General features: G+C 30.7%; 2 protein-coding genes across 16 annotated transcripts; both read right to left on the reverse strand.

Moving 5' to 3' along the window:
- Positions 1-1,728: 1,728 nt before the first annotated feature.
- Positions 1,729-16,869, reverse strand: LOC145202572 (uncharacterized). 15 transcript variants are annotated; one of them, XM_090083096.1, is made up of 7 exons: positions 7,982-8,352; positions 7,470-7,602; positions 7,155-7,261; positions 6,823-6,946; positions 6,179-6,206; positions 5,847-5,904; positions 3,410-3,754 (listed from the first exon to the last, which is right to left on the reverse strand). In XM_090083096.1, coding segments are annotated over exons 1-7 (681 nt in total). In that variant the 5' UTR covers positions 8,211-8,352; the 3' UTR covers positions 3,410-3,752. The 15 variants fall into 15 exon arrangements, 13 of the variants coding, with proteins under 13 accessions (XP_089939229.1, XP_089939218.1, XP_089939222.1 ...); XM_090083094.1 differs by having other exon boundaries at positions 3,416-3,754; positions 6,179-6,259; positions 7,982-8,348; XM_090083097.1 differs by lacking the exon at positions 3,410-3,754 and having other exon boundaries at positions 5,712-5,904; positions 6,179-6,203.
- A 1,724-nt stretch (positions 16,870-18,593) lies between these two features.
- Positions 18,594-23,170, reverse strand: LOC145180316 (uncharacterized). Its single transcript, XM_090081044.1, has 4 exons — positions 23,167-23,170; positions 23,019-23,054; positions 22,605-22,694; positions 18,594-21,968 (listed from the first exon to the last, which is right to left on the reverse strand). Exons 1-4 carry the CDS (start codon positions 23,168-23,170, stop codon positions 18,790-18,792), a joined length of 3,309 nt encoding a protein of 1,102 aa, XP_089937170.1. The 3' UTR covers positions 18,594-18,789.
- Between the last annotated feature and the right edge of the window lie 1,011 nt (positions 23,171-24,181).

Consider the following 24,181-nt stretch of genomic DNA (forward strand, 5'->3'; position numbering starts at 1 on the left):
TAAAAATTTAAAAAGATTTTTAATTATATATTAAAATAAAATTGGGTACGTCTATTGATCTGTTCAGGTAAATATTATTTATCAAGAATTGCTTAAACCTCCGGTTAAGATACTTTTATATACGTTTTAAAAATCGCTTTAAACAAGAACCATTGGTATTTTTATTTCACAATTGCTCGTAAATGTAAAACGCAAGCGTAGTACTTAAATCTTATTGATATATACTACTTAAGATATATACTTTTTTAAAATTCAATTAATAATCGAATATAGTATAATTTATATTTTTGATATTTTTGGGTACGTCTTAAGACGTATTAGACGTACCCTAGATCCGCCCCTGCTTTATTCGTAAAAACAAATTGTACCAACATTAAGCCGAAGTGAAACATACACTTGGAGAAAATTGAATGCAGTACATTTGTGTATTGCATTCAATTTTTCCCCAACTGACTAGTATATTTCTTCTTATCTAAAAAAAATATCAAACTTCCTCAGCGAAATTTTTTTTTACTCAAGCCTGCTGGATGGTGGTCAATGTTCTCAGCTTTTATACTTAAATCTTCTGTTCGAAAATTCTGCTCTTACAGTTTAAAAGTTCAACAAAAGATTTGATGCCGAAATATAGGCCGAAAGAAATGCGGGCAAGTCAAATACAAAGTAAAACAAAGCGTGCACACGGTCGTAATATGTAAACAAAGGTTAACAAAAATAAGTTATATAATTAGAACCATCCTCTATCTATCTAGAAAAGATGTATGTGTATTATTTCTTTAAAAATTACCCATTAAACAAATAAAATAACGTGCAAAAAACGTGCAAAAAAACGTGCAAAAAAAAGTGCAAAAAAACGTGCAAAAAAAAGTGCAAAAAAACGTGCAAAAAAACGTTTGAAATTTGCTAACAGAGCTGATTTTTTTTTTGGGATATGTAATGACCGTTAACTGTGATACCTGGGGAACCTATATCACAGCATCAATTAGACACTATTAACTTATTTATATTTTAATATTTTTTGACCAGATAATGTATTTATTTGGTCAAAAAAGTTGAAAAAGACTCTGCTTAAGACCAACAATCTAAAATTCAAGTAACAGGGCAACCCTTTAACAATTTTACACTAAAATGCTTTTAAATTAAAATTAAGACAACAGAAAAAAGCTGATATTAGATTTCATTTTGTTTAAAATAAAAGATAAACAGAACGCATATGTCATTGGGGCAGAAATATAACTCAGAAAAAGCTAAATTTTACAATTATTCATGTAATTGTCATCTAAACATTTTTAGAGATAAGAGATCTTTGTCAATTTGTGTTTTTTTTTAAGTGATTCATGTCCCATGCTTGGTGTTTCAGAAACCCATGTCAGGACAATCAGGGAAAACCTTGAACCTAAAGGTAGGTTGACGCAGTATTTTGTTTTAAAATCAACCTCTGCATAATATCAGAGATTATATGAATATGAAAATGAAAATACATTAAAAATTTATTTCAAAGGAATCTGAACATGGCTATTCTCTTATTATATATATAGCATTTAAATGTAAATACAGAAATTTCAAAATCTAAGACATATCATCATACAGCATGTATTTTTTTATTTGTATATATATATTTTTTGATCTAAGATACAAAAGAAAACAAAACAGTGAAATATATAAACAATTTATAAAAACATAAATACAGCTACTTAAACATTGTTTACGAAATTTGTTTTTCTTTAACAGGTTTGTAGTGACTTGTACGGTCAACACAAAAACAAAAAAAAAACGTTTTCTTAAATAGACATTGGTATGATAATTCAACATATTGTTTCAAGAACGTTCTGCCCCTCATACGCAGTAAAAGATTCTCAAATTGTTTAGTAATAAATATTTCTTAAATATATTTTGTATTTTTCATGTTCAAGGGAGAAATATCCATCACAAAAATGCTCATATGATATGAACTATATGATACCACCATGATACAAACTATAGATACCGCAATATCTTTAGTTCCAAACTCAACATTTGAGACAGATATCCTAGAGAAAAATATTTTCTTAGTTTGTGATAAAATAAAAATGAAAAGCAAAAGAAACTGCTAAGTCTAATGCTGCAAATATTTTTTATATGCTGAGAGTAAGGTGCATGTTTCATTAGAACTGATGTGTTTTATTTTAGGAAAAGAGCTGCACCTTAAGAAACATAACATTCCAACTATTATGAGGAAATCTGCTTTGCTTACCACGAAAATCTCTCTTGTAGAAACATTTTAACGCAAGACCTTTGATACTCCAGAGAGCTGTCGATTCGTTTGATACTCATACCTTTTCATCCCAGGAGTATTCATAGGTTGTTTGATTGTACAATATTATGACGTCTTAGGACCTTTTTGAATAACTACTCAGTCGTGTAATTCAAGCTTGGGAAACTTACTGTTCTATTTGAGGAACCGTTTTAAAATTTAGGTTCCGTTTTAGTTTTTTTTAAAACTTCTTTATTAACTTTTTGATTTGCTGATACAAGCTTGTTTTCAAAATATTGTTTTTAGTAGGCATTTCTTTCGGTTTTGATTTAAAAAAAACTAATTAGTTAGGTTTAAGTAATGTAATTCGTTTCGTTTTATGTAACTTTGCCACTTTAAAAATTTTAGACGTACAGTTAAAAATGGTGTAACACGATGAACCTTTTTAAGGTTTATCGCTATGCAAATTCATTTAGTGACGGTGTGTTTAGCGGTAAAAATTCTATTTTATCGTATAGACTATTGCATAAAGACCTCCTTTAAGTGTAACAACCGTATTTAGCTATATTTGGCCAAAAAAAAAACAGCACTCATTTTAAGGTAACTCCTATTTTAATAGATAGTTTGAATATCTGGTACTCATTCAAACTATCAGTTGCATCGTGGCCAGTTGTCACAAACTTGTGTGATGACTGGCCACGATGACTAAATATGAGCCAAAAAGAATGCCAATTATGAACTGGTACCTAGCCGGTATAAGAGTCTGCATGTTGTATCTAATATGGTTCTACCTGCAATACTGCAAATTTAATGGTAAAATATTGGTACTTTAATTCTCATTAAAACATTTTGTCATTAAATGAAACTAGGTCCACCCAGTAGGTCTAACAGAAAACATAAACTTTTTAATAATTTCCTTGTAAATTAGATATAAGAAGCCAACTTTTAATTATAAATCCAAATTAACAAAAATGTGTTTAAGTATGTTAAGTCATAAATATCAATATTGTTATAATTTTTTTTTAAATTTTTGAATTCAGTAACTTTAAACTTTCTTTTCTATTTTTTTGCTTTTAATTCAAGCTTGTTTTGCGTTCATCTAAGAAAAAAATATCTGGCCATTTCTCCGGTTGCCAATTTTCATTATTACCTAGAATACCAGCTAACTTTCAATTCCCCAATTGCGTCACTTTTTTTTTTTATTTATTACTGATAAACATTTCATAGTTTATGGATTGTTTACATGTAAAGACGACAACCCGAGGTTTACATTCTCTAGATTATAAAACTTTGAACAGAGAAAAAGAAACTTTAAATATATAATAACAATGAGTAGCTTTATTCAATGAAAGAGCATTGCACACGTCTCTGTAAGAATCATCTTTTTTGGGTTACACTTGCTTTTCGCTTCAATAAGCTCATAGAATGACGGATACAAGTTTTTGCAAACTGCAGATGTTGTCAATTCAATGTACTGATATTAAGTATGTTTTCATTCAGTGAGTCTAAATTTCTAAATTTCTTCTAAAGAAAAAGAAATGTGTTTTCCTGTGAATTACGTTTTTATTACAGTGGGTTTTAGAGGGTGATGTAATAATGATAAAAACAAAAGTTTTTTATAACTTTTTGAACATTTATAATGCTTATTACTGATAAATCAGGTCTTTAAAATATAACAAAATATTTATCTCCTTCATATTCTTGATTAACAGCGACATCATAACGATTGGTTTTAATTATTGTGGGATCAAGGTGATTTTCTCATTAAATTAGTGTTTTAATTTTTAGGGGTATAATCAGTTTTATTAATTAAAAATAATTAAAGTTAATTAAAGATAGAAGTTGAGATCAATATTCAAAAAGTTCAATGATAACATGAAAAGAACCAGAATGAAGTGCTGTAAATAAAAAACGCACCTACTTTTAAAAAACATTGTCACTCAAACGTCCAGTTAGAGTTAGATAACATGTGTCTAGTTAGGGTTAGGTAACACGTATCTAGTTTTAAAAAATACTCTGTATATTTTAGAGTATGTTAAGTTTAAATGTCTTAAATGCTCTAAGTTTTTTTAGTTTATTATTTACAAGTAATGTAAAAACATGTGTTCTTACTTTAACTAGGGAGCTTAGGCAATTTTTATAGCCAATGTAAATCTTTTTTATTTAAAATGTATCGGATTCCCTAATATATTTAATTTTCAAAATGGTTTCAACCACTTCTGTAACTTATTTAGTTCCAAAGATATTCGTGTTTTAATATTTTCAATTCATATACATTTTATGAAATATTTCCGTAAAGTTTCTCGTTAAACTTTTGGCATCGAAAAAAAAAACTTTATCTTTTTTTTTTCTTGCGTAAAAAGTTGCGTAATCAATAAAATATCTAAAGACGGGGGAAATTTATAAAATTTCCACTTAGAAAGCAAAAAACCCACCCTATTAGACTACCAAAAACAAAAAAAAAAACTGATTGACATAATAAATAAATAGTTGCAGAATCTATTTATATGTGGGGACGAAAGAATTAGCTTAATTTACTTGTATTTAACAAAACTGAAACATTTAAAGTTAAATAACTTTATCAATTCTAAAGCAAAACAACGTCCCCAAAAAAATTATTGTAGTGCAACCTTTTCTAAAAAAAATAATATCTATATATACATATATACTATTTATTTTCATGGGTGGGTTTTCATTCTTCGACACCTACATAAAATCAGTTGTTGCGTTTTTTGGACGAAGTTTTTCAAAAACGTTCGGTATATTTTTTTCCGCGATAAAATGTCACATGACAAAACTCCCTACTTTAACTGTAAGTAGTTAACTAAATAATTTTTTAACACTACAGTCCATTAAAAATTCAATTAAGATCAAATTCTCTGATTACTGTGAAGAAGAAAGTGTAGCATGATATATATATATATATATATATATATATATATATATATATATATATATATATATATATAGATATAATACTTTTTATAGTTAAAGAATTTGACACACGTTATGCCAAAAAATTTCTAAATTTTGTAAATGGAAGCAAAATGGGGATGTGTGAGAATGTTTCTTACTGGTGTTGGTCCTATTTACTGAATAGCAGATATTGTGGCAGAGATGTGTACGCTGGGGATAATATGCTATTGCTTTATAACATTTCTGCTGGAAATGTATGGTCCAAAGTAAAGTGTTTACAAAGCTGATAGTTTCCATAAAATGATAGAAGACAATTTGGATTTGCCAGCACAACATGCAGATTTAAATCCAGTAGAAGATGTAAATGAAAGATTGCGTAAGATCATGTAAAAACAGCATGGTATGTTATTTAGGTTATAAAATGCCAAATAACTAGTCAACAACATTACCCAAAATGCTTTGTGTATATTCAAAAAATTATGAATAAGATGTTACTTTTTTCAGTTCGTTAACCCTTCAGTGTTTTAACTAAGTTTCTTTTACAAAATTTATGTACAAAGTTGACTTTTTCTGAATTTATTATTTTTTCCAGTAAATTTTTAAATTTCCTTAGACAACAAAATACAAAAGCAAACTTTTTTACAAGCACTGCATTGAAGATGTAATAAAAATATCATATCAATGATTGTTAATTACTAACAGTGAAATTTATTCCAAATAGGTAGGTCAAGTACTTTTCTTTCCATCACTGTATGTTCCTAGCAGAAATTAGAAATATAAATTTAGTATTCATTTAGAAATGAACAAAAAGAAACAAAAAAATTTATCATCGTTTTTTATAATATTTTATTTTTTAAACACCGATTCAAATTCGTTTTCTAAGTATATATATAAATTCAGATTGATACATAAATATATAAGGCCGTCGGAGCTGGGCGGAAGAAGCCACAATTTAATTTCCTTTTTTTTTTTTGTCTTTTTCGATAAAATCAAATACTTAGATTTAATCAAATACTTAAATCGAATACCTACATAAACTTTTGATCTTTCTCTGTAGCTTCTTTTATAAAATAAAAAAGTTCATTAAAAGAGATTTTTCGCTCCTTGTTCCATCTAGAAAAGCAAAATGGTTCATAAATTTTTCATGATTAAAAAATGACAAAAACAATGTTCTACCTCGTCCCAGATCTTATTAAACTATGAAAAAAAGCTTGGTGTAACCAATGATATATTATATATCCTAGATGTCTAACTTGCGGGATTTTATTGGACGAAAAGTGAAGCCGCTTTTTTTGTTTACAAATTGAATCCGCCATTTGTAATAAGGGCAAAAGCTATATCCGACGTGCGAAATAAAAGTTAAAAATGCATGTTTTTGCCCGAATTAGAAATGGCTTGCACGGCTTCACTTTTCGGATCGAAGTTAGACATCTAGTATATATAATATATCATTGGGTGTAACGAATGAGAGAATGGGTCTTAAAAAAAAAAAAAAAAAGAAAAAAAAATGCTTTTATAAAATAGTGGTGCTCCGTAACAAGATTTTATATAAAAATCTTGATATTCACATGTTAATCACTTAATAAACCTTTCGGCTTCTTTCTCATCTTTATTAGAAATTTTATGAACGCTTAAGACATCAAAAAACTTCACTTGGAAATAAATTTCTCATTTACCTGAAAAAATCTTCTTCTTTTTGATATGGCTTTCTCCACATGGCAAACTCAAGTAAATTTTTTGCATGATTAGTAGAAACATGACCATCACATTTCGTATCGATTGCGTTAAACGCATATTGAGCTAAGAAAAAAAAAAAAAAACGAAACTTGATATTATTTCTATTTGCTCAAAGAAAAGCTTGTTTAAAAGTAAATTTAAATTTGCACGGTTAAAAGGCATGAGGCAAAAATTAGTACACCTAATTTAAGAGGAGATTTTTTTTGGATGATTTGCATGTGTTGTTTACGGGGTAAACACATATTAAAGAAAAGTTGTCACATGTTCAAACCTATGACATCGCAAATAAACAAAACATCTCGGGGAGTCTTGGACTTTAGAAGTAACGCAATCAGGCTCTGAAACTCTATGACGTCAATTGTTTCTCTCTGAAGCAAACTAAGATTAATTTTTTAATATATTTTTAACCAAACTTAAAAATGTATTTAAAAATATCCTTAAAAATATATGAAATCAAAATGCAATAACAATAAAATAAAGTTAAAATAAAGTGAAAGAAAAAAACTAAAAGTTAAAAGTAACTAAAAAGAAACTTTCTTTAAAAATGGTTTTCAAGTTTTTAAATTTGCGTATCTCTTTTGCTTACCTAACATGCTCTGCTATCTTGAGTTTTCTTTGCATCGGCGCTTTTTCTGTAATTAAAAAGAAAGCTTCCGCGATGTTGCTTTCAAGTATTACACCAGATCCTGAGTAATCAAATTGGTTGAACACTTGTCTACCTAAATAGAGCTCAAAAATGGAATTTTGATTTTTAACTCGTCTTTTTCTGTATTATGCTTTCAACTAAAAATTTCAGTTTAAAAACGAATCAAAGCTTTTTTGACAAGAATTCAAGGATTGGCGCAAAGTGAGTTTGAAAATCTTTATATATTTTATGCTTGAAAGATGAGAATTTTAAGAAAGTCTTTAAATGTGAGATTTTCTTAAGTGAAAGTGTTCAAAAAAAAATAAATAAAATAAAAAACGCAAGCCGCGTACAGCAATCCTAAGAGCTAAGACAGTTAAAAGATTGGTTCGTACTTTTTTTTAATTTTATCATTTTTATTTAAAAAATTAAATAATAAAGAAAAAAAAAAAAAAAAAAAAAATTGAACAAACATCTTTTTATCAATTGTTTTGTTTGTTGAAGATCGTTTACAAACTGCAACACTGTTGCGAAACTGAACTTTTCATTTTTCCGAAATTCCAATATCAGATTATGATAAAAAGGATCCTCTGAATCAAAACCTAAGTCAGCCAAGAAATCTTTAAGTTGTGAGCTTTTTAAATACCCACTAAAATCTTTATCATATAAAGAAAACGCGTATTTAATTTCTTTAGATTCCATTTGTTATTTTTCACTGACTTTTTACTCGCTTTCTTTTTCGTGAAGGTTTTAATTAACCGAGGAAAAAAATTTCGTTATTGATAAATGACAACTGCTTAGCAACGCACTTTATATTTTTTAAATCGTCTTGGGATTTACATCGTATTCGTTGAAAATTTTGATTTAACAAATAATTTCAATTACTTTATAGTTTCTGAAATAACCCATCGCAATCACCCTTCCTCACACCTTCACCCTTCCTCACACATACATGAATTCCCACTAGCCCAAAGTTGCTTCATTTTTTGTTTAAAGATTGCCATTTCTTCAAGCGTTTCACGATCTCATAGAAATCTCCAAAAGTAATCTGCTGTTTAAGATTCCATCTAAATGCAATAGGATTTCGGTTTTTATAACTTGTTACCAAGTAAAAATAAATTTTGTTATTGAAAATTTTTTACCTGTAAAATTTTTTTTCATCTTCGCCAGCTTTCTTCCACATGGCGTATACCAGGGAGGCTTTTACATGAGCAGCGGCAATCTGCCCTGTAGAACTTATATCCATTGCGTCAAACGCTAATTGACCTGAAGAGAACGGCATAATCAATTTAACTAATAATTATCAGGTGCCGTTATATAAATATTAACAATTCACAACTATTTTTATGAGAAAATGGACGCATTGTCCACAATTTGTTCAAAGCCTGAGTTATTTAGAATGCAAGTCGAAAAATAATTCTCAAATATTTTTAAACTTTTTTTGGCGCTATTTTGACAGCCCTGGGGGGAGGGCGGAGGTTGATGCTTCATCTTTTTGTCCTCGTGGAGAGTTCGCTTCACTTTTTTATATCGTCGGTGGGTTGTTGATTCATCTTTTTTAAATTACTCAAAAGTTATGTTGTTTTTAATACTTTCTTATTGAGTTTTTTGTTAAATCTTTTTTTTTTTGTTTGTTATTAAACTATGTGCATGCCTTTAATCAGCGCATGCGTAAACGAAGGAGTGAAAAAAAGAAGAATAATAATAAAATAAAAGAGCTCTCACCTAAAACAGTGCATAAAAGAAGAAGTTCAGGTTCGGTATTTGATTTAACTAAACGTCGTATTAAAGAAAGAAATTCCGTTACATCAATATTTTCACTTTTCTGTGAACTAAAAAAAAATATATAGCAACAACAAAAGCAAATCAAACTTAGCAAGTCGACCTAAAAAATGAAAGAAATAAAAAAATGCAAAATTAAAATTATAAAGTTGAACTTTACTTGCAAAGAGCCAACACTTTTTCTTTTCTTTGAATCGCTGCAGTTTTTGTCAGGTGGAAAAAAAAAACCCTTACATCATGCATATGTATAAGACCGGAGTCCGTGTAGTCCAAATACTTGAATGCCTTTTTGCCTAAAGTTTATTAATAAGTTATTTTTTGTTGGATATTCGTCAATAGCAACAACTAAATTTAACCTAATTAACACCGATAAAAACCTCAAAAGTAAACAAGTTCCTGTCATTTGCAGATGGGATGGATGGGAAGAAGGGGAGTTATGAGTAAAAAAACTTGAGCGAGCGCAGGAAAGTCTTACATACAAAAAAATAAGTGCTTTTCTGCAATACATCTGCTTTTTACACGAGAACGAAGCCCCAAAAAACATATACCATAAAAATAATATCAAATAATAGTTATCTATTATAATAATAATAGTAAATATTATAGTAAAAAATTAGCTACGTCAGTAAACGAAGCAAAAGTCCATGGTTGGAGCTGATAGCCATGTTTGGTTAAAACTAATCTAACTTTTTTTTAATAAATATATGAATGATGGAGCAAGATTTCTTTCGCAATCGTACACTGATAATCGTGCTTGTTATCCTGCTATGTTGCTCATACTTTAATATATATATATATATATATATATATATATATATATATATATATATATATATATATATATATATATATATATATATATATATATAAACATATGTATTACTAATCCACTAAGCTTTAATACCTAGACTTATTGGAAAAAAAAGTTAAGAAAAATTTTATTGAAAATTTTTTTTACTTATTTATAATTTTAAAAGAAAATGAAACATTTGTTCACCTAAAAACTTATTAAAAATTATTACAACTGTTAAAAATATAAACTATAAAGTTTGCGAAATTAATCTTGTTTCTGACAAAAAGAAAATTATTTTAAAATTGTATTATTAGGAAGCGTCAAAAGAATTCAAATTTTGTTAAATATATCTGAGTTTTTTGTTTTACAGTTTATTAATATTTAGTATGAAGTCCTTGGGGATCGATTACTGTTTGTAAGAGACGAAGAATACTATCAATTACGTTTTGTAAATAGTTTTGAGAAATGTTATGCCAAGCTACCTCCAAAGCTAAAAAGAAATTTTGTTTGTTGATACTGTACTCATCCCTTTTAACTTTATCATCCAAATAAAACCACAAATTTTCAATCGCATTAATATCCAGACTTTGAGCAGGCAAGTCCAACAATTCTATTTTATTTTCTTCAAAATATACTTTGGCAATCTTACTGGTATGTTTTGGATCATTGTTTTGTTGGAAGGCAAATTGATTCGGTAATCTTAATTTATTGACGGAGGGGGTTGGTTCTTTAAATATTTACATTTCCAGCTCATGTTCATTTTTCTTATATTTAAACTAATTGACCAACTCCGTTATAACTGAAAGAGCCCCTTACAAATACATTATCATCTCCGTGCTTGACAGCTGCTTTTATAGTTTTTTTGTCTCAGGGTTTTCCTTTTCTATACCATACATTTGGCTTTATTTTTGGAATTCTTTAGCTCAAATTTACTTTCATCAGACCATAAAACTGATTTTTAGAAATCTGATGGCTTTGAAAAATGCTATTTTGCAAAGGCAAGGCGCTTAGTTTTATTTTTTCTCGAAATGAAAAGTTTTTTTGTGATACGGGATTCATAAAACCCTGCAGAGCGAAGTCTACGCTGTATTTGTTCATTCAGAAACGTTCATGCTTAGATTCTCTTTAATAGCTCAAGCAGAAATAACAGACTCTCGATTTACTTCTCGTACAATAAGTTTAAAAAAATAAAATAACTTACCAGCAAAAGCAATCAAAAAATAAACAGCACTAATTGAATCAATACGTATGAACAGGACCGCCGCGTAGGTAGGGGGGGGGGGTTCCTGGGTAATTATTACCCGGGCACTGCTCCACAAAATCTCAAGATACTACTTTGAGCTGTGCCAAGAAAACGACTTACATAGGCTGAAACCCTTATGCAACCAGACTTCAAAAATGTAAAAATTGAAATCTACCTATTTTGTCTGTTGGAGAAAACTAGGTTTTAGTTTTTACCTACTTTGTACAATATGAAGAAATGACAGCCTTTCAAAATTTTGCATTTTTACAGCACCAAAAACAACATCAAAATATTCCAGAAACATACAAACCTGACCTGCAGACTTTTAGGAGTAAGAATAATAATAATAAACGATGATATGTTACAACTATTGCTGCTGAAGATACAGATAAGTAAGCCCTTTTCTCCTGTAAATATTATTAAAAATTCATGCTTACTCGTAGTTTTTGACCCAATTTTTACCCAAACTTCAAACCCAATTACGTCATAATTATTTCAAATTTGAAAAACCACTGGTTATTTTACGAAAAACCTTTATTTGTTTTGAAATGTGCGGCCGTAGCAGGATCTTTTTTAATCGTCAAAATGCCTAACAAAGCAAAAGATCATGAATTGATTGCAGGAAAACCGTTTGTTTTATGTGCATGAAAAAGGCTACTAGAGAGCTGACTCAGTTTCAAGCGGACAGAATAAAAAAAATCTTTGAAGAAAATCTGGACTTCCTAGACCCAAGAATGCCTAGAGGCATTTGTTCAGCATGCCGGATTACTCTTTTGAGAAAAGAACAAGGAAAAGATATTGAGCTTCCCTCCCTTTTCAACTTCAAGTCTATCAATGTGAGAATGGCGACCAGAAACCAAGAATGTCACTGCATATTATGCCAGATAGGTCACTCAAAGCTGAATGAAAGAAGTCCATTAGAATCAAAGGAAATGAAGGATTTTCAGCCACAAAAGCGTTGCTCTACCTGCCTGAGCCTTATTGGCAAAGGTTTGACACACAACTGTAATCAGTTTCAGTACCGACAGAATTTGAAACAACATGCATCTGAAGATCCAAAAGCAGCAGAGCAAGTTGCCTCACAAGTGATCACAACCAAAGATACAACTCCTGGTGGATCAGCCAAAATCTCTCAACCTCAAGGAGGTCGACAACTTCGTGTAAAAGCAGGTAACATAATGAAGATCTGATTTTCAAATTGAAAATGCTTTGACTTTGTGCTCAATTATCATTTTTCTTTTCTGAATAGTAGTAAAATATTTTTTATGTTTAAGGACCATCCAGTGCAAAGAGATTATTCCATGAGCCCAGCATGATAACAGAAGATCTTGTTCAACTTCAGCTTAATACTAGGCTATCAAACAATGGAATGGAAAAGCTTTCCTAAACCATTAACAAAGTAAATCAAGGATTGTTGAACCCAACTTTCGAGCCAAGTTTCGGCTAAAGTCAAAGCTTTTGTCCGACTTTTTCACTCAGACAACAATTTCATCACAACCAGAAAACAGTACTGAACAGACAGAGAACCTTGTTGTTCGTTGCAAAAGCTTTGAAGAGCTAATTGATGAGGTTCTCTTTTCAAGAAAAGTTTTCTCTGATCATTTGATCAAGGGTGGGATTGATAGAGGTGGTGGATTTTTGAAGGTTTGCCTTGAAATCATTGAAATGGGCCAGTGAGGGATGTCAGCTTCCCACCTTCAAAGCACCTCTTGACTCAGAGAATAGCCAAGGGCAGTGGTGTCAAACAACAGTTGATTGTTGCCATTGCTGAAGAATTACCTGAAAACTATCTGAATGTCAAACACATCTGGTCACTGATTCAAGCAAATTTTTTTTTTCATTTTATGTGATTTTATGTGATTTTTTTTTTTTTTTTTTCATCATTTTATGTGATTTGAAACTGGCTAACATCATGTGTGGGCTGCAAAACCATGCAAGCTCACATCCTTGCACATGGTATGATGTGGATTCAAGATGCCTTTCAAGTTGTGGCTCACTTAGGATACTTGGATCATTGATGAACTGCTACCAAGCATTTAAACGATCTGAAGGTGATGTCAGAGTGGCAAAATCTTTTGGCAATATGATTCATGAGCCAATAATCACTGGTTCTTCTGACTCATTGATTTTAGAGCTGATACCTCCAATGAAGCTCAATCTTCTGCTTGGTGTGGTAAATCACCTGTACAAGTCTTTAAAGAATGTTTTGCCCAAAGCCAGCCAATGGCCTGCTGCTCTTCATATTGATGAAGAACCTTTCCATGGAGGACACTTTGCAGGCAATCAATGCTACAAACTCCTCAACAATCTGGATTTGCTTCAGCATTTTGCAGAGAAAGATTCTGCCTTCCAGGCTTTTGGTTGTGTGGAAACCATGAGAAAATTTCAAGTGGTTGTATCTTCTTGCTTTGGTTCAAAACTTGGATCAGATTACTCAGAAAGCATCAACTAGTTCAAAGCCTCTTTCTTGGCACTGCCAATGTGTAGTGCTACTCCAAAGGTGCATGCTGTGTTTTTTCACATCAAACAATTTGTTGAAATGAAGAGAGCACCTCTTGGCATTTTCGTTGAACAAGCAACAGAAGCAATTCATCACCAATTTAGTGCCCATTGGCAGAGGTACAAGCGATCTTCTGGTCATCCAGAAGCTTTTGGCCTGCATTAATGAATGCAACAGTTAGCACTTGAGAAGAGAACTCAAGAATATGAGAACTAAAGATTTTCAGAATAACAAGAACATGATCTAATTCGAAATTTTAAGATTATTTATTTCAGTGTAAAAATGTTCTGTATTTTCAGCCTTAAGTAACAACAGAATATGTTGTATTATGTTTCAAATGCTTTTTACAGAAATGGAATTGTTTTGAATGCTGAAAAATGCAAAACTTTGAAAAGCTGTCATTTCATCACTATGTGCTAAAGGTAATAAAATTTGAAATTGCTTTTCTCTTGTTGACAAAATAGATGGATTTCAGTTCTTACATTTTTGGAGTCTGGATGCACAGGGCTTTCAGCCAATATAAGGCATTTTCTTGGCACAGCTCAAAGTAGTATCTTGCGATTTTGTGGAGCAGTGCGGGCGCAGGATCAGAAGGGGCGCACAAAAAAATTAACATTTGGACAGTACTCAAACTTTTTTGGATTCAGTCGATATTATAGGGCGCTAGTTAAATTTTGACCCCAGGCGTCATTAAGGATCGTGGCGGGCCTGCATATGAATACTTATGTTGTATATAAAATTGCATTTTTAATGTTAGATACTTAACATAATCAAAGATAATAACTTGACAACATAATTATCAACACAGAATTGTTCTTTATTATGTTTACACATTTATTTTTTTTATAGCAACAAAAAATAAACACGTTAGAGTATGAAAACAAATTAAATATTTATTGAAATTTGTTGTTTTTGTTGATACGAACTCAGATGGAAATCTGGTAAAAATCCTTACAGAGTATAAACAAGGTAAATTCGTTTTTTACTTACACACAAACACACAAAAAGAAGAATAGGGTTGGTTTTTGAACTGTCAATGAACAACGCGATTATGATATCAAAAAAGATTTACTTAGTAATTTTCAATCTTTGATGACACATTTTTATGAAGAGAATTTTGATCTTATAACAACACAATAGAATTTTCAGCAGCAATTACGCTTGTTATTGTTCCGATTTCTCGACGCTTTAAGTAACATCATTTTAAATAGGGAGTAAATTTCCATAGTATTTTAAAAAGTCAGGAAGTATTTGTGACACTAACACTAGCAAATTTCTTACGTTAAATCACTTCAGCTATATTTTACATTCCACCTTTCAAGTGATCGTTTAGACAACAGTTTTGTTAGGAAGCTTATTCTAATCATAAATCTAAACAAGATGCCATTTGTAACAATCTAACTACCCAAAATGAACAACTAATATTTTACACACAAGTGAAATTGAAAAAATGCCAACGCCCAAAACAGAGAATCCTACATCAAAATTCAAAACAAAAAAACGAAAGATTGGAGGGGGTTGGAGTTACCGGGGAGAACTTTAGACTCAGATTACAAGGAGACTAAGAAAGAGTTAAAAGTTGGGAAGACAAATTACCGTTGTTAGGAACATACGGGTATACAGGGACAGGGAAATTTATAATTGGATGCATAAGATAAAAGAATCATAAGATAAAAGAATCATAAGATAAAAGGATCATAAGAGAAATAAAGACAGAGTAAGAAATATTTTTTTTTTTGTAATTTAAAGCTGACAAATTATCTACGATAACATTAACTAAACGAAAAGAAGAACTTAAAATTTAAAGAAGAAATATCGCGGGCAAAGAAAAGTAAGCGAGTAACAATAAGAAAAATTAGAGTACTACCACACAGAACCAGGAGGCATCCCCACGCCCTCACTCACTCTAAACACCACAAACCGCCCATTTCATAATCTTATAACTAACCAAACACAATCCCAGCCTCTTAAATAAGAAAATAAATAAATAAACAAAAACGCATAAAAAATATCTGCCTCACAGTTTGTTGAGATACTTTCAAAAGAAACTTTATCAAAATATGTATAAATTCTAATCAATTATTTAGTTAGACTTATTTATACATCATTTATACATTTCAATATTTCTTTCATGGAATTTTTACCAAATAGAGTTTCCTCAAATTGTGATTTGAATTCAAGATTCTCTTTTGCAAACAGATCAATTCAAATATTTACCTCCGAAAACAAATTTCTATGCAGGGAGTTATTTATAATGGCGTATAATCAAGTTGGTAAGCAACGTAAACTTCTCACTATGTTCCAACACGAGCGAACAAAATTTATAGGATTAAATATTTACTTATAAAATAGAAGCGTAAATTCAATCCTGTTTGTAATCATGTACGCAAGAATGAAACTACGAACTTAAAGTAAAACTTCCACAGCGCAACCCCCGTTTTGGGCAATCCGTAATTTAGTGCAGAACAAAGAGTAACGCGGTAACGATTTAACTTTTTTAACTGTGCTGAAGATTTTTATGGAAAAAAAACTCGATCATTACAATAAACAAAACTCCCGTTACCATTTCTAAAATGTAGAGATGTAAATGGAATGAAGAGGTAAATAAAATGTAGATGGATTAAAAAAACCATCCATCTTTAAAGTGCTAAATCCGGTCCTCCGGAAAACCATACTAAATTCCTAAAGTATTTTATAGGAAAGTAGATAAAAGTACACTGCTTTTTAGTTTCTGTTTATAGAAATCAAATAATTATAGTAGAAGAATTAAACTTACAACTTTCACAAAAATTTTGTTCTTCAGAAAGTTCATTTAAAAGTGACAGAGTTTGTTCAAATGTATATTTATCTTTTCTTTCAAATCTCTCGATAATCCCTTCATAAGCTGGATGGATTGCATCATACCCAAGTTCCGTGAGAAAATTGCGGAGTTGTGAATGGTAAATTTTTCCTTCAGAATTTTTGTCAAACTTTTGGAATATTTCTAAATAATGTTTATTGTAACCTGCCATTTTCTTCCAACAATTCATTCCATCATTATAGATTCAAGTTTTTTTTTTTCGAAAAGGCTGGTACGAATTTAGGTGAATTGAGATTGAATCTGGTTATTCAAGCAAAAGAATGTTCATTAAACTTCTCTTCGCATTTATATTTAAGATTTTGCTTTTATCAGTGATTTTAACAAAAGTGTTATTACATACAATTCAAGATTCAATTAGGTCTCACTTTTTCAGTTACTTTTGTTGTCTTTTATATAAATTGTGCTCTGGATCATCAATAAAGCAATAATGTTAAACAAATTTAAAGAAAAATGTTTTTTTTTCGGTGAGTAATTGATAAAGGTTATTCTTAAAATCATTTTATCGTTTTAAATTTTTTCTTTTTTGATTTTTTACTGTTCTTTAACAAATAAAAATTTTATGACTTTCTAAACTAACAGCCGTTCACATTTTAATAATAAATTCTTGACGATAATTATTTTACTGTTGATCACGCCAGCAGCAGCCAAACTGACCGCTTCATCACCAAGAAGAATGCGAAGCAAGTCTCTGATGCCATCAGTTCATTCCATTAGTCTAAGCATCCTAAATAGGATAAAAGATGCCAATCACCTTTCTTAAGGCAGACCTGTGGATAGGCTCTAAAAAGTATCTGGAACAAATTTTAAAGACTCATTTCTTTTCTTGGATGGTTATCATTTTCTCTGACCAACAAGAAGTTTTTTTTTTTTTCAAGAAAACACTCCTTGTCACGGCAATAACCGTGCAAACCCAACTGTCTTAGACCATGAATTTTTAGCCAAAGCACATTTGATCACCCTCTTCGTCTGATTTAAACCCCTTCAATTTTTCTATTATAGTATTACCGATTCAGTCGGAAAAAACTCCTTAAGTTAAAAAATTAATGAGTAATAACTTTTTCGGACTCAATCGGTAATACTATTGCAACTCTTTTTTTTTTATCTATTGATAAGCCATGAAATTCTTTCATATTATCACATCTGATTTCAGCATTTTCAATTATGAGCTTCGGGAGAACAGTAGGAATTTACCATCTTTAATGAGCAAATGAAAGAGCGAAAACTTTGTTTGGTTAGCGATAAAAGAGTTTGTTTGGATTAAGAACAAATATAAATAAAACTGGGCTGTATTATATTAGAAGCGTAGCGAATGCATGAACAGGGCTTTAGTTAAATGGTCGCACTCAATATGTTTATTTTGGAAACATTTACCCCATAAATCCCAGCTTAACTTCTTGCCGAGCACCTTAAGAGTAAAAACTTAGGAATTGGAAGATCTACAATACTCCTATGCAGAAGTAAAACCAGCTCTCAAATAAAAACCTGCTCTCTGGTTCTACAAATTCAGAAAAAGGTTTGGCATCTACCAAAAATTGTGGTAGATTCCAAATCTTTTTCTGAACTTTTATAACTAGAGAATTGGTTTTTATTTGGCTGATTGAAACTCACCGTAAGCTGAAATGGATTAAAGTAAATTTTGTATTTTATAGGATTTTATAGAATGTTTTTGCCGCAAGCGACAAATAACCAAATTTTTTCACTGTTGCAAGACACAAAATCAAAATAACAAAAGCTAAATTTGTTTTCAATGATTTTAAATGGTTGCATATTTCGGCTACCAAATAGATATTGGAAAAACCGTGATTTTTTTAATCCAATAAAACACTTAAGAATGAAATCTTTAGAAAGTTCTGAACTTTTGTAATGGATGGTATTAACACTTAAATTTACAATGAAAGAAACCATGGTCTGTTTAAATATGATTTTTGTCTTTCTTTTTAAATGAAATTTTCTCAGCTTTGATACAGAGTTGATCTGTATCAACTCTTTTATAGCTAATCAAATTTTAACTGTTGGTATCGTGAACTGCAAAATGGAATCACATTATACCAACAACTTCTTTGTTCACAGTTTAAGAAACTTAATTACAACTATTGACTGATGCTACGTTACTATGGCATTACCATTAAATACACCAAACTTTAACTTTGAAAGGTTGAAGGTTTTTGTAATTTTATTTTTAAGTTCTCTCTTTTGTCCTTCAGACGTTTTTTTGGGCTCAATCTTTAGCGGAAGATACAAAGGTCCTAATTTTTGTATGGTTCGAATGTTGTTTTCATTTTTGTAGTTGTTTTGTTTATCTTTATGTATCCCGATGTAATTTTTCAACGCATTTTTGGTGTCGGAATTAAACGAATTTTCGAAGCTAGTTTTTGACTTATTCTGTAATCTCCAGAATTCATTTTTGATATCTTTTGAGAGAAAATTAAATAAAGTTTTCTCTTTTGGTAACGTTTTGCGTTCATAGAATGTCTTTATAAAATTTTTGAAGTCTTGTAGGTGGTTTCTGCTTAAATTCGAATGTTGCGGGGTTGAAGGAAGAGAGTTATATGCATTGAAAGACCTGTGTACACTCCCCTGTGAATGTAGACCAGCCTTTTTAAAAGGCCGCGTGTTGTCATATGACTGATTCGCGATCTCCATGAAGTTGGCTAAATTACCAAAATCTTTTATTAAAGAATCCTTTGATAAACGAGGATCATTTTTTGTCATAGCTTCGATTGTACTTCTGAAAATACTGGTAAAGTTTCTTTTCTTATTAAAGTCTAAAGGATTAAATAAATGTCTCAACCCATTATCCGGGTTGTTTAGAAAAAATTTATCATCATCATTACTATTTCGAAATAGCACAATTTCTCGTTGTTGACTTTTACGCTTGAAGCCCGCAGTGGGATTCGAATGTTTTAGTTTAAAGCGGGATTTCGTTGCAAGACTAAAAGGTTCCACTTTTTCTATTATATTTCTTTTGTTTGTGGGCGATTTATACTTATAGTCTCCCTCGGTATATTCCTTTTTTTCTGTCCCGAAAAAAGATAAGTCATCTGCCAAAGGCAGACCATTCTGTCTATGATCATATACAGCTGTAGGATTTGTCATTGAAATTCTTTTAGTCGATTCCTCGTTAATCTCTTTAAATATCTCATTAAGATTTGATAAGCTCACTGGTCGTCCTAATGAATTCGTGTCATCCAAAGTATTTTCCTTTTTACTCGTGTTCTTCTTAAAGTCAGCCAAATCATCAGGTTTGAGGTTAATCGACTCTTGTTCAAGTTTTTGTAGTACAGCTTGTCTTAGCTTTAAATCGTTGATCAACTTATTTTCGATTTGAGCATATTTGATATCAAGCAAATCTTTAACGGAGTTTGTATTCGCAAAGTCACTTATATATTGCTGCTTCATTTTTTTCTTATTCTTGTTAGTTTGTGTCTCCCTTTCCATGTTTGGCTCGTCATTTTCTTCATTTTCTTGTTCTCTATAGTTTTCGTCTCTGCTGTTACCAGAAGCTGTTGAATGTGAAAATACTCCATTGTTTCCTTGAACATTAATTAAGGAATTTATTTTTTGCGCATCCAAAGGAAGCTTAGAGTTCGTTATATTTCTCAATTTTTCTTTGAAAAGAAATTTATTTTTTAAAACAGAAGAAATAAAAGTTTGTTCTTGCGTAAGAAAATCATGACAGTCTTTGTTTTTGCTAAAGCTGGAAATATCATTGGTGAAGTTTTTTGTCATGTCACATCCGGCTTTTTGTCCACTGTAGTTATCTCCGTTTTCAAAATAACTTTTAGTGGCGTCATCATAAGTTGTATTTCTTTTTTCGCCACTATTGGAGAAAATAACTGCTGAGTTTTGATTCGAGGTTTTAGCAAATTGAGTTATCTTGTTATAACTAAGCTTTTTATTTGTTTTGTTATTATTAAAGGAGGGAAAATTCTTTAAAAAGTTTTCTTGATTTTTAGATTGAATCTTAAATTCTCCTGAGGGTTTCGATTTGTTTTCCATGTTATCTCTAATAAGCAACTTTTGACTCTCCGTTTTTAACAAATTTGGTGCCCCTGTATCATCTTCATCTGTAATATGCGATCTGGCTGCAATATCTTCTAAATTTTTCGGTGCAAATGCATCGTATTGCGATTTTAGCAGCTGACGATGATCAGGAGTTTCTTTGGTGCTCAGAAACGAAGTATCATCATTTAAATCATCATGTACCAATGAATTTATACTGCTAGTCGGCTGCATTTCTTCGTTAGGTCTTAGAGAAGACATAAATGGAAACCTTGGGGAGATTGATGAAGACAAAGGTTTCGCAATCCTTTTAATACCTAGCGGCACATTTTCGGTCAACTGAGATAAAGTCATTAACCGACCAATGTCAGGATTTTTGTCTCTAACATAGGAGGGCTGTAAATTATCATATGAGGGGCGTATTTTATCATTTTGATTGTCGTTTTTGTTATTGTAACCCATACTTTTCAATAAGTTTGTAAACTGAAAATAATCTTGCCAAGACATGGATTGATCTATCTGGGAATTCTCAAATGAATCACTTGCTGTTCCAACGCTCGTCAAATATCCTTTAGGATGTAAGTTTTTGTTTAAATGCAACAATATGTCTGTTGTTGAAGTATGATAGATAGGCGAAGTGTGTTTAGCGTATAAAAAGGAAGTGGGACCTAAAACATGAGAAGGCAACGATTCCACTAATGCGTTATATTTTAAAAGCGACAAATCCATGCCATAGTTTGTAGGATGGCTTCGTATTGTGGGTAATAAACTCAAAGACAAAGACGGTGGTAGTGTTAAGCTAGGATTCTCTTCTAATACGCGCTTTATCTGTTCATACGCTTCTTTTGATTGCTTTGTATATATTCTTGAATCTACTGGAGGGGGTTTTAAAACAAGCTTATTAAGAAAATTCGATGACTTTTTGGCCGCTGAACTAATTAAGTTTACCTGTTGTATCGGTGATGAAAGATTTTCCAAAATAGACGCTAAAGTTGGAGTAAAAATACCCTGCGTAGGAGACACATTTTTTTTCTTCAAGAGATTTTTATATGGATTAATATAAAAACCCGTCAATGAAAGCCGCGTAACGGACCTTGGGGTAGTTTTTTCATATCTTATTAAGTTCAAGTCGTTTTCGTTTGTTACAAATGATGGGTCTGTCTTTATTACTGGTACTAAATAGTCAGTGTAAGTCAAGTCAGGTTCGGAACTTGCATGCAAAAGTTGTGATCTCTTTCCAAATTGGTCTGTCTCGTCAATAGTTACTGGTTGTATATTGTCTTTAAAAAAAAAAAAAAAAAAATTATTACAAATTTTATACCATCATGTTTATGATATGTAACAAAAGCTGTATGATCATAAACTTACAATCTTCGACATAAAAAAAAAAAAAAAAAATTAATCTTCGAGCATTTTTTTTTATTTATCAAATGAGCCGCTCAGAAGCCAATGCGGTTAAGTCCAAAACACAAAAATTGAGAAAATTAATGTTTTTTGATACATTAGTTTTTAAAATTTTTGGTTTATTGATTTAATTAGAAAAGTGTGTAAAGTAACCAACGAGTAAATCCTTTAATAACTAAGAAGATTATTATTTATTTCATCAAAATTTCCAATAATCAGTATATATCAAAAAATGGACTTAACCGCATAGGCTTCTGAGCGGCTCAAATATTCTTAAGTCTTAGCTTTCTTTTTTAAGTTTTCCGTCAATTGATCATGTGACAGGAAGAACAGAATCAGGATCAATCAAAGCTCAACCAAACTATTACTACGGCAAAACCAAACTATTACTACGGCAAGATCAAAAACCTCTTATCGTTGGGAAATTATACCATTTCGTGTGCTTTTTAAGAATCCAAGTTTATAACATTTCCATCGATGACGTTGAGCAATGACACGCAACATTAACTTACCTTCCCAGCACGTTTTTATGTTTTGCAGAAAATCTTCAAAGCCAATTGCTCTTATTGCAAAATTGCGTCGTAACTCATTGCAACTCTTTCCTAAACAACCACACAGGGGGTTTTGTTAAGTACAACCATAGGAAATAATATTATACGCCGTTAATAGTGCTACAATCATATTTTTAGCCGTGGAAAATGCGTAAAGCACAAAAAACCAAACAGATTAAAAGCATTCATGAATTATGTTTGGAAAAAAAAAAAACAAGAACCTTTTCAAAATAGAAAAAAAAAAAAAAGCATACTACTTGTGGTTTGTTCCTTGGATGTATTTATTTTTAAAAACAAAATTAGAACCCAGAAAAATACCATTTCGATTGCATGATCAGAAAGCTGATTGCATGATCAGATAGCTGAAGATATTACCTCTGAATTTGTAATGACATGCAATGCTAATGAATGCTGGTTGCAAAACACATTAAAATTAAAAAATAAAATTGTAAATGAAATTAATTTCTTTAATCAGCAAGTTGAAAAAATGTTTTAACTTATTAAGATGTATTGCTTAATAAACCCATATCCATCCCATGATGATTATCTTTGATAAAAAAAATTAGTGGGTTGAGGCTTGAGGAGGAAGTTGTCAAATACTCGTATTCGGTATGGTAGAATTTGTTACGCCAATTAATTTTCCTAAGTTTTTCGGCACCAAAGTTAAATACAACTTTCTGGTTTTTCACAGCAGGTTTTTCAACCAAGCATACTTCAAAGCCGATGTCTTCAATGCAAAGCACTAAACGCATCACAACTGTGCACCGCAGTCCATTTAAGAAATTCGTTTTCGCATTTAAATGTGATGCGCTGCTGATTGTTTTGGAATTAAAACCAATTACAATTTACTTGCTTTTAAAAAAGTGTTCTGAATGTTAAATTTAGTTAAATAATAAATGGATGATTAGAAAACGTGCATACAACAAAATGTGCATAACAACTATGTAATGAAACTTAAGGTGCAGCATAATGCTTTGATACACAATCGTTATTTTACAGACCAGATTTATTTATTATTTTTATATATTTTTCAATTACGATTTTTATAAAATACTTATATTTTGCCAAACTGACGAATCTTAACAATATCCTAACTTTAATAAAAATAACAAATGGATATTGTTTTACAAAGTCTTTAAAAAATAAATTTTTTTAATGAAAGACAAAAATTTATGGATTAGAGGAGGAAAACAAATCATTGATCTTGTTTATAAATTAATTTTGAATAATGACCTGTTGAATCATATAGACGATACTAAACTGTTTGTCTTGGAGGTTAAATTTATCCAGGACATACTCAACGCCGTTAATGCATGTTCTTGAAAATACACGAATTTTGCGTTTTTATAAAAAACGCAAAATTCGTTAAGTTTCACTGTATTTTTTTAGCCCAAATAATTTTTTTTTTCTCTCTTAGCGCTATAATTTGTCTAAAATCAAACGAAGTTAAATTTTTTTAAAATTACTCAAGTTTAGATATAAAATTTTGCTTTATAGTTGATGAACCATATTTTGGTATTAAAATGGTGCTGCTCTCA

The sequence above is a fragment of the Hydra viridissima genome, unplaced genomic scaffold, assembly GCF_058129835.1.
Source record: "Hydra viridissima isolate aposymbiotic clone 2 unplaced genomic scaffold, HvirCarnegie_v1 scaffold_3, whole genome shotgun sequence".
NCBI classification, from domain to species: domain Eukaryota; kingdom Metazoa; phylum Cnidaria; class Hydrozoa; order Anthoathecata; family Hydridae; genus Hydra; species Hydra viridissima.